Below are 12,747 nucleotides of genomic sequence, written 5' to 3'. Positions count from 1 at the left end.
ACCCTTCGTCCTTACTTCGGAGACCAGCTCGAAGAAGGCAGTCAAGCGACCATCCGTCGCCTCGTGTAGGAATGCAGCGCCGGTAGTATCGACCCAGCGCAGCGTATCCACACGTTGATGCCGTGGCAAACCACCAGCCTTGCACTGGGCTGGATGCCGGCGAAAACCTCAAGGCGGCAACTGATAGCCGTAGGTACGGGTCGTTGACCTTCTGCAGGGCATGGTGGGTCGACAGATCAATGGAGGGATTTAACCGGGTGGGTTTACGCTGGGGTGTGGATCCTTTACCGAGGGCCGTCCTGCTACGTAGGATTGGGAGTGGTCAAACTATGGAGACACGTTATGTATCTGAGGGGATGTGATAGATAAGAAGAACGATGGTGGTGACACTGGTCGACCCCACATTTTCGTTCACCATGTGTTTTTCTGCACCGCAACTACACTTACCATGCCCCCTTTGATCGCGTCCCTTCACTCCCAACGTTCTTCGTTGTTGAACCCCTAGCAAGTGGAGGCAAATCGGTTGGGGCTTTACAATTGGCTTTCGGTTAGCGTGTGTGGCGTTCGCCTGACACGCCGGATTGTTCCCCACGTGTCGCTAAGGCCGCTGGCACATGAAAGGACCTCTTTATGAACATGGATTCTATACTACTCTTAGTCCAAGAGGCTATGCGACAGCGGCTTCTCACAAGGTTTGCGCTATCGAAAGTGCCATGGTCGGCTCTGCTCCTCTGCCCGGCAGTTCATACCGACGACGGGCGACGCCACGACTCGTGGGTTTCAATCATGAACTGTTGGTAGAATGGAACCCCTGTGCACATCATACCCCAAGAACACCTTCCGTTTAGAGTCGTGGGTTAAATAGCATTACCTTTGCCCCCGCTGATTCACTCGTGACCTTTTTGCGGTTTCTCGCATACCAGCTACACAACAGAGTTCAACCTCCATGTACTTGTCCTCTGACCAGTCAGGTCTAGTAGCAGCATCAACATGAAGGCTTTTCTACGAAATTACTTTCTGTTGTGCCTTGCTGCCATCTCAATGGTAACTGCGGCACAGCAGACTGCCAAATCGGATCTCCCCACATGCGCTGTAAGCCACGTTCGCTTCTCGTATCTCGACTTTTGCTGACTGCTGCAGCTACTCTGTCTCGGGAGCGCATTTAAGACCAATACTTGCACTCCCACTGACCAAGCTTGCATTTGCACAAACAAAGTTTTCCAGCAGAACGTAACTCTGTGCGTAAGCACTACCTGCACCGTTCCTGAAGCCTTAGGTATTTTTGGATCCCCAGTCCCGTTGGGAAAAAGCAAAAAAAAGCTAATTCGTATAAAGTTACACAAAACATCAGCCTTACCAACTGCGGGGCTCCAGTACGCGATCGCGGCAACAAATATGTCGTCTTGTCAAACACTATGCTGTGCATAGCATCCGCCTTCGTTATCATCCGATTCGCCTTCAAGGCCACCATGTCGAGACTGGACTTTGGATGGGACGACTGGTGCGTCCTTGCGACACTGATAGCCGCCATACCCAGTGCCTTCATCACGGTATACGGCACTGTCAAGAACGGACTTGGTCAGGATCTCTGGACCTTGACTCCAACACAAATCACCAACATGCTGCGGTACTTTTACATCATGGCATGGCTATACTTCACCCAACTCACGCTACTGAAGCTCACCCTGTTGTTCTTCTACATCCGCGTGTTTCCCAGCAAAGACGTTCAGCGCCTGCTCTGGGGCACCGTCATTTTCGTCGTACTCTGGGGTGTCGCTTTCATCATTGTGGCGATCTTCCAATGCCAACCAATCTACTACTTCTGGACGAAATGGGACGGCATGCACGAAGGCAAATGTCTAAAGATCAACGCAATTACCGCATCAAACGCCGCCATCTCGATTGCCCTAGACTTCTGGATCCTGGGTGTACCTCTCTGGCAGCTTTGGGGCCTGAAGCTGCATTGGAAGAAGAAGGTCGGTGTAGCACTAATGTTTTGCGTTGGCACCTTCGTCACAGTCGTTAGCATTCTGCGCCTGCAGGCCTTAGTGCACTTCGCCGCGTCATCAAACGTTAGCTGGGAGTTCTACGACGTCTCAGTATGGAGCACGGTCGAGATATGTGTTGGAATTATGTGGTAAGTTAACTTTGTCCGAGCCATATCTTTTTGATTGCTTTTTTTGCTAAAATTTGATCGCAGCGCATGCCTTCCGACACTTCGCCTTCTCCTAGTCAAACTCTTCCCGATCCTCGGTGGCTCCTCAGCACGCAGCCGCCAATACTACAACTACGGAAGCGGCAATGAGCTGCGGAGCGTCGGCCAACAGAAAAGCAAATCATACAACGTCAACACTTCTGTATCGAGCCCGCGGACTGTATCCTTTGACGACAAAGTTGAGGAGGGCATCAGGGTTCAGACATCATATAATGTGAAGCATAGCAGTAGCCGAGACGATACAGACGAAGCGAGCCTGGTAAGCCACGAAGCGCCACAAAGGCTATAATGCCGAGATACGCCGTGCGTATCCATTTTATGTCACAATAATAGTTTGAATTAAAGATGGGATTCCCTACCATTCCGATCCAATTCGCACCAATTCGCACCAACTCGCATGACCGAATGTGCTCCGTATCGCCGTGCATCGATGATTGCAACTTCAAGTTGCCCAAACCTTATCGCGATCAATCTCTGCATTCAAAGCAGCTCTTTTGCTAAATGCAAATTATCATCTGAGTGCTGACTGCGATGATCGACGTACACTGAAACGCACATGACGGTTCTGTGGTTCGGCCGTTCAAAGGGTAGTGCAGATCATTCAGAAGAGTAGCCCCGAGATCTTCATAGGAGATCAGCGCTAGTATGACAGATCCACGTGTCGCCGATCTCTCTGCACGTAATCTCGTATACTTGGAAGCTTCGTTGAAGAAAAAAATTGGCGTCTTTTGCCCAGAATGCCAACCTAGCATGCCAATTAATTCGGGTCGTGTCCTTGGGACGGCAGTTGTTAACGAGGCTGCACACCTACTCGCCACACGGCTCAGGAGGCATTGGCAGGAATAGGAGATGCGGCAAGGCAGCGGGAAGTGGTTCCGGTGGAGTGAAGGCTACGTATGAATCGTAAGTCTGCTTTGGAGTAGTGATGTGGCTTGTCAAGCTGCCGCTGCCATAATGTGGGGTCGATACCTCATAGCCGGAACTCGGCGTATCACCCAGCCTTCTACGGACCGAGCTTTCAGCCACCGCGCCACAATCACGATCGCCCACGTTGACCACGACAAGTTCAACGGTGGTAATTCCTGTTACTGTTTTGCATGCATATATTGGTTACATAGCTATTCGGCAACCTGCAGCATCTGAAAGTATATACACCCAGAGCGATAATGGCAACGGACAAAAGGCCGCGCTCGGCCGAGAATTAGATATGTATGTACGTAGGTTAGCCTACTACTAGCGGCCGCGAAACTTTGAATTCAGTGACATTGCCTGCAGGGGCAGGTGACGAAGAGGCCGCCAATTATTGGCCTTTTTGCCTCTTTTGCTGCTCTTGCTGCTGTAGTCTTCTTTTGCGCTTGTCTGCGATTCGATGAAATATGCTGCCATCGTATACAGCGCGGATATCCTCCTTTAAACAGTTAGTCAACACAGAATACCGACTGTGGGTTCCCCTAGGAGGGCTACAAACTTTCTTCATCCGGCCATCTTCTGGCCAAAGCATCAGATACGTCGCGGTCCCTAGCGTTGACATTTGTTAGCGTGTCTTGTTGTCTCCCTATCAGCCCAGGACTATCAAATACTCACACTCGAAAATGAAACCACACCAGCCAATCGGATCGTTGATGTTTCTTTGACCCATCAAAGTATTCCTCAAATCCTGGATTGTCAGGTAATCCCTGCCATCCGCATACTTGGTAAAGATTTCCTCAAACTTGGCGGGGATGAATCGTCCCTCCGGATCGAAGGTTCCGGTGTCACTTCCATGTCTTGCTCTATGCACGTTCTTTAGGAATAGGCGGAAATATGGGTCTGGCAGCCATCCCGGAGATGTCGGATAGGAGAAGTTGATATGAATGACTAGAACCGCGAAAGCAGAGAAGAGGACTCCGAGGCCCAAGCGATAGAAACCGATATATGTGTCTTGTGGCCACAGAATGCCATCGCCGTCACGGTCAAAGAAGTCGCAGTGCTGTTGAAGTACGGTTTGATGAGAGTGTCTTTCAGCCCAGTTGTCTTGTGTGCTTCCTTGGGGCGTATCCAGTGAAGGTGCAAGGTTTGCGCGTGCCACCGCTGTGTGTATTTGGCGATGAGCAAAGTGACACAAGAAGTTGAGTAGCTTCAGAAAAGCTTACCTGGATGCGGGAGTTTGGGGTCGTTAACGTCAAACCATGGTTTTCTCTCCGCAGTAATGGGTACCTCGCGTATGGCGTACACGGGCACGCCATCTTCTTGAACCCCAGACTCCCCAGTATTATCATTTAGCTTTGCGATCATGGCGAAGGACTTTCTGTTACAACTAACAATCAGAGAGAATAGCTTTAGAGAAAGATCAAACAAAAGAATTTCAAGTTATTCCAGCCAAGCCACTTCGTCTTGTAAACATCATGTAGAATGCGAGCTGGATGCTCCTATTGGATCGAGTGGTAAACATGACGTCAATGACTGGGGGCTTGGTATGGCTGTTCACAATCCTAAAGGCGAGGGTTCCAAGACTTGGTTCTTAAGCATGATTGTGCCAGAATGATTGCAGTGCATAGATGGGGTTGTAAGGTGACACTGGTGTTGCGACGTCTGCGTGCTGCAGCTGCCGCTGTCTAGGGTCGCAGCCTCACAGCCAATCAGGGAACTATATATGCGGAATCAACCAAGCCGCGGTTGGATCGCCAGGAACGTGGCAGCCCTGGCAGATTAGGATAGAAGTGGTGCCAATTATGGATTCTTCTCGTAAACTTCCCATGTTCATAGCCCTGGGCCAAGCCCGTCCCATTTTTCGTCATACGTACAAAACTTCTCGGCTTCTTTCGATTTGCTCGCTTCAAGTGTATTCGACTGATCATGCAGAATGTCCTCCGGCGTGCTCGTTGTCTTGTGATGAGCGCTCATTCTACTACGTTGCAGCTATACAACCTGGGAATTTCCTCTGGCGAGAAGAAGAATTTGTAAAGGTTTCATACAGAGGGTATAACATATTTCCATATGTCCCAATCTTCAGATAAGTGAGTTTGAAGGCTCTTGGGTGCTGCACTCCGCTACAACTCTGTACCAAGGGCAGGGTCTGTGAATTTCGCAATATGAGACACTGATGGAGCACGAAATTGGCCATGGAATACCACCGATATTAATACCAAACATATTGCATACTGAGCGATAATTTTTCTGAAACGACTTTGAGCTAATTGTGTAGACATGACCCTGGTGAGCTATACCGACTGGATTTGGTTAGCGCAGTCTCGTGAATGAATGACGCGCATGCACGGGACTACGGGAATACGCGCCTTGCAAGGTCGCGTAACAACACACGGCCCTCTTGACGATGCAGCGACAGTGGACGCTTTTGGAAGACGGTACACGCTTCTAGTGCAGCACTAAAATGTTCTGAGATGACTGTGTAACTGCAATGTCGTCGCCGCTGCCGGATTTCTGTTCGTCCCAATTTTCCATTACCTCGCCACGCCGCATCCCCAAATCCAAGTTTACGTATAAACAACTACACCAACTCAAGTCCTACAGCCCACAGACACCTCTTCGCGTAATCGCACATGTCGACCTCGACGCCTTTTACGCCCAGTGCGAAACCGTTCGTCTGGGTATCGATCCCTCCAAGCCCCTCGCTGTGCAACAATGGCAGGGGCTCATAGCAATCAACTACCCCGCGCGCGAATTCGGGCTAAGTCGACATGTCACATCCACCGAAGCACTGAAGCAATGTCCCGATCTCATACTACAACACGTCGCGACATGGAAAGAAGGCGACGAGAACTGGGCGTACCATGAAAACAGTTTCCGAGACATGGCAACGCACAAAGTCAGCCTGGACCCATATCGCAAGGAGAGCCGCAAGATTCTCAAATGCATCAAGGACATGTTGCCAGAGAAGGAACAGCGTGTGGAGAAAGCGAGCATTGACGAAGTCTTTATGGACTTGAGCGCGCAGGTACATACTATACTTTTGGAGAGATACCCCGAGTTGCGAGGGCCGGCGCCGTACGACGATCCGACAGAGCCACTGCCAAAGGTGCCAACAACGGTGCTAGACTGGGCCGCTGATGCGCTTGTGGAGACGGGTGAGGAAGATGGAGAGGACAGAGACCCGGATTGGGATGATGTGTGCATGGCAATTGCATCCGAAATCGTTCGGGACGTAAGGAAGCACATCAAAGATGCACTTGGATATACGTGTTCTGGCGGTGTGGCTAGAAATAAGATGCTTGCAAAGTTGGGCTCAGGATACAAGAAGCCAAACCAACAGACCGTCATACGGAACCGCGCGGTCAAACATTTCCTATCGGACATGAAGTTTACCAAGATTCGAATGCTCGGAGGAAAGCTAGGAGATGAGGTTGTTTCCATTTTTGGCACGGACAAGGTTAAAGACCTCATTGAGCAACCCTTGGATCAATTGAAAAAGCTGGGTGACGACACAGGCAGCTGGTTGTACTCTATCATCCGAGGCGAGGACAATAGCGAGGTCAATCCACGTACACAGATCAAAAGTATGCTTTCGGCAAAGTCGTTTCGGCCATCAATCAATTCCTTTGAGCAAGGTGTCCGATGGCTGCGCATCTTTGTTGCAGACATTTTCTCAAGATGTGTGGAGGAAGGCGTGCTAGAGAACAAGCGACGACCCAAGAGTATCAACCTCCACCATCGACAAGGCACCCAAACGCGAAGTCGCCAAGCACCGATTCCTCAGGGCAAGCCTCTGTCTGAAGCAATCTTGTTTGACCTGGCAAAGAATCTGTTGGCACAAACGGTTGTTGATGGGCGCGCCTGGCCTTGCTCGAACCTTTCACTAAGTGTCGGTGGTTTCGAAGACGGCATCACAAACAACAAAGGCATTGGCGGCTTCTTGGTGCGGGGCGAGGAAGCAAAAGCCATGATGTCAACGGGTAGAGTGACGAGCAGTAGCAGCGAGCCACCCGCAAAGCGAAGACGAACAAAAGGCAACATTGCGAATTTCTTTGGTCCGCGGGACGACAAGAAGAAGGATTTTGACGCGGCGAGAGCAGTGCTTTTGAAAACACATGCCGAGTCCACAAAAGACGAGTCAGAAGAGGACATGGATGTACAAGAGGATGACGATGTGCTATTTGCTGGAGACGGCGATGGATTCGAAAGACCGTCCATACCTCGTCTGAACAGGCATAGCTCGCATGGTGATGATATCCATCACCCAAACACTCCTCCGTCAGCCCAACCGCAATCCATCTCGAATTCTCCGCCTCCACACCAACGCAATGAAGCACAAACACCAGCTCCACGGCCAAATCTTCCTGCTCAGCAAAAAACTATAGACACGTTTTTCTGTCCCAGGTGCAACATCTACCTGCCGGCCAGCGAGAGGCCCGAGCATGAAGATTACCACTTTGCACTGGACTTGTCACGAGAGATGCGGCAAGAAGACCGGACGGCAGTGTTGCCGCCTTCTGGTGCCGCGGGTGGGAAAAGAGGCGCGAGTGCTTCGAAACCGTCGCGAGGACGTGGAAGGCCACCCGGTGGTAGTAGTGTGGAAAAAGGACAAGCCAAGTTAGCTTTTGGCAAGAGTACATGATGAAACGTTTTTGAAGGAGGATATAGTTTTTACTATTTCAACCATTACGATAATTATTTATTTATTTTTCCCCCGCCCAAGATTAACTATATTCATATCGCCTTGTCATCATCATGATGCCCCCTTCCATGTGCAGCACGTTTGTGATATTTTCTTCATAATAATACCAACCCATTTACCATGTTTTTTACTTGAACTATGTCAACCCCGTCGTCCTAGACGACTTCAAACTCGAGCCTAATCCTCGGCACCTCCTTGCTGCCCTCAGGCATGGTATACGTAAAGTTCCAAAACTCAAAGTCACTAAAATTGAATTGGTTAGTTACTCCCTTGTTTCCAAATCCAACAAAGAAGAAGAAGAAGAAGAAGAAAAACGGAGAGCAGAAAAAACTTACTTGATCGTCGTTCCAGCCCCGCCAAACATGCCATTAAAGGTAACGTTATAGTGCAAATCCACGGTGCCAGTTACATTCTTAACACGCAGGCCCTGGACATCCTCCCACGACTCGACATTCCTCTTACCCGCCCAGCCATTGGGGGCAACGAGAAACGAAAACCCAGTCTCACTACCGGCACCGTCGGGATAGGTGAGTTCCAACGTGCGCGGAGCAACGACGGCGTGCAGGGCCTTTGTCTGGGCGTACAGGGTCATCCAACCGACGCCATCTTTGTCCTGATCGGGGCGCGCCCACTGGACGACGGCGGGGTTGAAGGAATTCTGGTTGATGCTGGGACCGCCGACGACGGATTCGGAAAACGAGGTTGCGCCGATGGTGAGCGAGGGGGAGAGCCAGGCCGAGATGTTGCGCGGGTACGTGTCGTATGGGGGCGAAAAGGCAGAGGTGGAAACCGAGTGCGTAGCTGGGAAAGTGGTGAGGGCAGAAAAGGTGGTATTGGGGACGAGGGCGTTGTGGAAGGGTGCGAGGATGGCGACGAGGGGACCAATGGCAAAGTCGTCTTTGTGGCCCATTGCCCACGGCTTCTTGTTGATGGGCGCTTTTTCCTTGCCTACCAGCGTCCACATGTGCAGGCCGAGGATGCTCAAGTACCGGTTCATGTCGAAGCCGTACGCGCGATCCCACGGCCCGGCAACATTTTTCAAGTTGGCATTGTACAGTTGGCCGAGGATACTCCATGTATCGCGGATCATGCGGGGCCCGTATTCGCCCATGATGCTCTCGGCGGGGTCGAGGTACTTGGCCCATAGGGTAAGCGCGTACAGCGAGACGCCCACATAGGTGCCAGAGTTGAATTCAGAGAGCGTGTTGTCGCGGGTGAAGAGGTCGATGATGTCCTTGGCGTAAGCTTCGCCTGCGCTCGTCATGTTTGCGTCGTTGAGGCGTCGGCCAACGTATCCAGAGACAAAGGCGCGCATGATGGACGGATTGCTGTATGCAGGGTAGAGATTGTCGTCGTCGACACCACCGACGCGATAGCTATCGCCAATGGTCGTGTTGTACAGACTCTCGAGAATATACGCCGTCGTGTCTTGCGGGAGGAGATGTGGGAATTCCTCGAGCATAATGACAAACGTGGTGCCAATGAAGCCGCGCCAGTTGGGGTCCCACGAGTTGTAGATTGAGGCTGGGTATTCTGGCGTACCGACATAGGGCTCCTCGGGATACTTTTGGTAATCGCCGTACCACTGCTCGCTCTCGTTCTTGAATTGGCCCTGGATAATGTTGGTCACGATCCTGACGGCCTGCTCTACGTCGTCGTTCTCGTTGCGTGCCAGCAGACCCGCGGCATACCAAGCGCTCGACCTCGTATCGTGCACCATGGCAGCCGAGTCCAAATCAAACAGATATCCCCTGTTATTGTCATAGTACATGTCCATCCAGTCCATTGACTCTTGCAGCAAACTAGTTGCGAAATCTTGCGTCTGGTTGCGCGCGATCAAGTTGCGCCCAGCGACGACATGTTGTGCTACAAGTGCCGAAGCAACAGACAACCGGGAAAAGGCGACCATGGCGAGCGGTGTAAGGAAGTCGAACAAGGAACATTCACGTCACAAAAAGAGAGCAGGCCCATCATGTACTTGAGTACGGCGCAGACGCAGGCGGCCAAGCACCAGACTCCGAGGCCATATCCGAAGCGGTACTTGGAGAGAGGGGTTTCGGTATCTGATATGGCGAGATAACGATGATACCGGCATGGCGGTCTATCGTGCTGGTATGGGGCCCGGATAATTGTTGGCTAGTTTGTTCACAGCTGTGGGTTCATAGTCAAAAGAGGAATGTCAAACCATGACTCGTGCCGACAAAACGTGACGGAACGAAATGACCAACCACAAGCATCGGACCATTTGCCCTTTGGATGGGTAGTTTTGCTTGCCAGACTACAGCATTTTTGCACCTGCACCGCTATAAAAAATCGTCGATCGAGGGCCGACCCGTTCAACGTGGTAAAAGGAGCCAATTGTTCGTTCCACCAAAGCTGAACGGTCGCCACGCCGTTGACTTCCACGTGTGTGTTGCAGAGTGTAGTCGATGGCCGTCTGGTCACGTGTCCTTTTTTGCGAGCCCCTGTTCACGTGCCAGCACTAGCATGCCAGCATGCATGTCAGCCATGCATATGTCGGCCGTTGTTACCCTTGTAATGTATGTGTACTTTATCTGCAATGATCAATGTGAGAAAGAGTGGAAGCTGCCCGGATGTCGGCAGCCTCGTGGAGACTGAGCAGAAGCTGCAAGGCGGTGGCAACCTGTGGCCGATCAAACGGGGCGGAAATAAAATCTGAGATTCACCACACCCCCTCGTTGCGAGTCGTTATAGCGTGTGATGAGCATGTGGCGAAGGGCTTGTGGCGAAAAGCTTAAGGCAACCCAGACTGTCAGTGAAGCAAGTAAATAGAGCGAGCATTCAACAGAGGGAAAAAAAGGGGGCATTGGCATTCAGGTTTTGGCATGCTCGTTGTGCATGTATAAAATAACCGTCCATTCGTTAACATCAACATCGCAACGTCCAGGTCGCAGGTATATACATTGCAAGAAAAGCAGGATCCGGAAATAGATGCAACTACCAGGATAGCGATAGCCATCATTGCAATGAATGTCCTGCTGGAAAGGGTGGAAAGATTCCGTGGCAATAAAAATGGTTGCGCACCCCGCAAGGCAAAAAAAAAATCCGAAGAGGAATGAGAGACGACGCCCAATTTCCCAGATAACGTACACATAAATGTCAAACATACAAAGGAAATAAAGAAAAACCTGATGGACAAGTTTCCATGGGTAGTTTCCAACCGGGTGGCAGATGAATGGCTCATGACTTCAGATCCTAGGAAAATGGCTCTCTATCCGGGTAGTTTTTGGGGTTTTGGTGGCGAGGGGAAATGGATTAAACTCCCTAAGGGGGGGGGGGGGCTTCCAGAAGATAGAAGATGGTCCATTAAAATATTAGGTGGGAAGGGGGTGGCCAGACTCCAGAGCACCATCCAGCAGCGTGGGGGGGGGAAAAGGGTATCTCCGGGCTCGACAGATGGATGCGGCAACAACAACAAGGCCGAAAGATTTTTGGAAGCTATGTCTATCTGGTACTGTACCTAGAGGTGCCAGACTGTGGGTTGCGTGACGCCTGCGGTTGTTGTGACAGAGGGTATTCTAGCCAAAACATGTTAGTTGCGTGGAGGGCAATCATGAATAGTACTTACGCCGACCATCCGAGGCGATGTAGTAGCCTGGAGCGGCTGCCGTGGCACTACGGGGGGAAAGCTTAGCGATAGACCAAAAAGGGCTCGTCATAGTAACCAAAATACCTTGAGGCAGTGTACGGGGCGGACTGGGAAGGCGCCTGGCGGCCGTACGGATCAGGAGTGGTGGCTGGATATGACGAGTAGGGCGATTGCGCCGGGTAGTCACGTCCTCCTGGCTGCGGGTATGCCGAGTAAGGGTCCGCGGGCGATGTCCTGGGCGCAGAAGCAGCGGGCGATGGTTGGTAACCCGGATGTGAGCTTCCATAGGTGGATGTGGGAGTCGTCGTGTAGTGCGGGTCACTGCCGGAGTAGCTGCCAGAGCCGTAGGCAGGAGTCCTCGAAGCCGTCGACTGGCGAGGCTGGTCGTAGGGATCGGCAGAGGCATGCGATGAGCCGTGGTCGTACGGTTTTGTCGGACCCCAATGCTGGCGAGCAGCATGTGTGCGAGAGTCCTGATAAGCCACTAATGAAGCGTTAGGGCCGGCTGATACCTTTGTAGTGCGCACTTGTGGACTGTGGCTACCTCCGCGGCCCGTCTCGCCAGGCTGTCTTTCCTGCTGCCAGCGTTGGGAATCCATTTTCAAGTCTTGTATCATTTGCTGTAGCGAAGCCAGTCAGTCTTGTGTTCGGGGGAGGGGGAAGGAAAGAAGGTCATGGGTGAAGCGGAGCGCCAGTCAAGTCAGACATACCGATGTGAGGGTTCGATAGGCCGTTATCCAGTAGCCGGGCTGGCCCTGTATAGTCTGTCAGTAGTGCTCCGCAGTGTGGACATGATGGCAAAAGTTGCGGACCTGGTATTCTCCGGTACCTGTGCCAGGCCTGACGAGCGCATCTGGGCCGAGGTAGCGTTGGATGTCGGCCGTGATTACTTCTCGTGCGATGCCTTCGCCAGGCACAAACCACTGATTTGCGCGCGACATGGTTGACAGCGAGATGTGGGTATGAGTGTGTGTGTGGAGAGGGGATGAAAAGAAAGATGACGCTGTTGTCAATGCCAACTGTTGGGCGGCCAAGCTAAGGGAGCTAGTACAGACCAGGAGGGACCTTTGTTTCTCTCTAGGGGACCAAGAAGGAGCTCCAGAAGGGTGGTTGGACAGAAGACTAGTCACGTCGGGATGACGATGCAGGCTGGTGTGAGAGTCCGGGGAGGGAAGGAGCTATCAAGACCAAGGGATGTCCAGGAGAGGTGGTGGAAGAAGATGCAGCACGCAGGAGCGGGGGTTTGGACCAATATACCGGCACTGGGAGGCGTGCAGCCTGTGACAGAGTGGACCTTTTGACGGCGTGGCT

At 51.8% G+C, this 12,747-nt stretch overlaps 5 protein-coding genes across 5 annotated transcripts; 2 read left to right on the top strand and 3 right to left on the bottom strand.

Annotated features, from left to right (window-relative positions):
- The first annotated feature begins 895 nt into the window (after window positions 1-895).
- Window positions 896-2,606, top strand: PSV08DRAFT_192282 (uncharacterized protein). The gene is made up of 4 exons (XM_014219365.1): window positions 896-1,092; window positions 1,141-1,276; window positions 1,336-2,137; window positions 2,201-2,606. The coding sequence occupies exons 1-4, from the start codon at window positions 991-993 to the stop codon at window positions 2,502-2,504; spliced, it is 1,344 nt and encodes a 447-aa protein (XP_014074840.1). The 5' UTR covers window positions 896-990; the 3' UTR covers window positions 2,505-2,606.
- A 909-nt stretch (window positions 2,607-3,515) lies between these two features.
- PSV08DRAFT_375619 (Caleosin related protein-domain-containing protein) lies at window positions 3,516-4,489 on the bottom strand (the record flags this gene model as incomplete). The annotated part of the gene is made up of 4 exons (XM_014219368.1): window positions 3,516-3,623; window positions 3,684-3,733; window positions 3,800-4,285; window positions 4,348-4,489. 4 exons carry the CDS (start codon window positions 4,487-4,489, stop codon window positions 3,516-3,518), a joined length of 786 nt encoding a protein of 261 aa, XP_014074843.1.
- Window positions 4,490-5,551: 1,062 nt separating this feature from the next.
- On the top strand, window positions 5,552-7,822 carry PSV08DRAFT_213003 (uncharacterized protein). Its single transcript, XM_014219369.2, has one exon. It carries the CDS (start codon window positions 5,613-5,615, stop codon window positions 7,764-7,766), a length of 2,154 nt encoding a protein of 717 aa, XP_014074844.1. The 5' UTR covers window positions 5,552-5,612; the 3' UTR covers window positions 7,767-7,822.
- A 159-nt stretch (window positions 7,823-7,981) lies between these two features.
- On the bottom strand, window positions 7,982-9,735 carry PSV08DRAFT_375616 (uncharacterized protein; the record flags this gene model as incomplete). The annotated part of the gene is made up of 2 exons (XM_014219370.1): window positions 7,982-8,069; window positions 8,162-9,735. 2 exons carry the CDS (start codon window positions 9,733-9,735, stop codon window positions 7,982-7,984), a joined length of 1,662 nt encoding a protein of 553 aa, XP_014074845.1.
- Window positions 9,736-11,477: 1,742 nt separating this feature from the next.
- On the bottom strand, window positions 11,478-12,377 carry PSV08DRAFT_168048 (uncharacterized protein; the record flags this gene model as incomplete). The annotated part of the gene is made up of 3 exons (XM_066091841.1): window positions 11,478-12,056; window positions 12,147-12,191; window positions 12,249-12,377. The coding sequence occupies 3 exons, from the start codon at window positions 12,375-12,377 to the stop codon at window positions 11,478-11,480; spliced, it is 753 nt and encodes a 250-aa protein (XP_065949895.1).
- Window positions 12,378-12,747: the final 370 nt, after the last annotated feature.

Source organism: Bipolaris maydis, assembly GCF_028858645.1.
Source record: "Bipolaris maydis strain C4 unplaced genomic scaffold PSV08scaffold_1, whole genome shotgun sequence".
Lineage (NCBI taxonomy): Eukaryota > Fungi > Ascomycota > Dothideomycetes > Pleosporales > Pleosporaceae > Bipolaris > Bipolaris maydis.
Note: the sequence above shows the minus strand (reverse complement) of the source record. Positions and strands in the feature narration are given on the sequence as shown.

What these genes read in the sequence shown, in the direction of transcription:
- PSV08DRAFT_192282 (XM_014219365.1), top strand. Translation starts at nt 991, where the DNA reads ATGAAGGCTTTTCTACGAAATTACTTTCTGTTGTGCCTTGCTGCCATC. An exon ending in CGGATCTCCCCACATGCGCT is followed by an intron (nt 1,093 to 1,140) that starts GTAAGCCACGTT and finishes TGACTGCTGCAG; the next exon opens with CTACTCTGTCTCGGGAGCGC. An exon ending in CACCGTTCCTGAAGCCTTAG is followed by an intron (nt 1,277 to 1,335) that starts GTATTTTTGGAT and finishes ATTCGTATAAAG; the next exon opens with TTACACAAAACATCAGCCTT.
- PSV08DRAFT_213003 (XM_014219369.2), top strand. Translation starts at nt 5,613, where the DNA reads ATGTCGTCGCCGCTGCCGGATTTCTGTTCGTCCCAATTTTCCATTACC.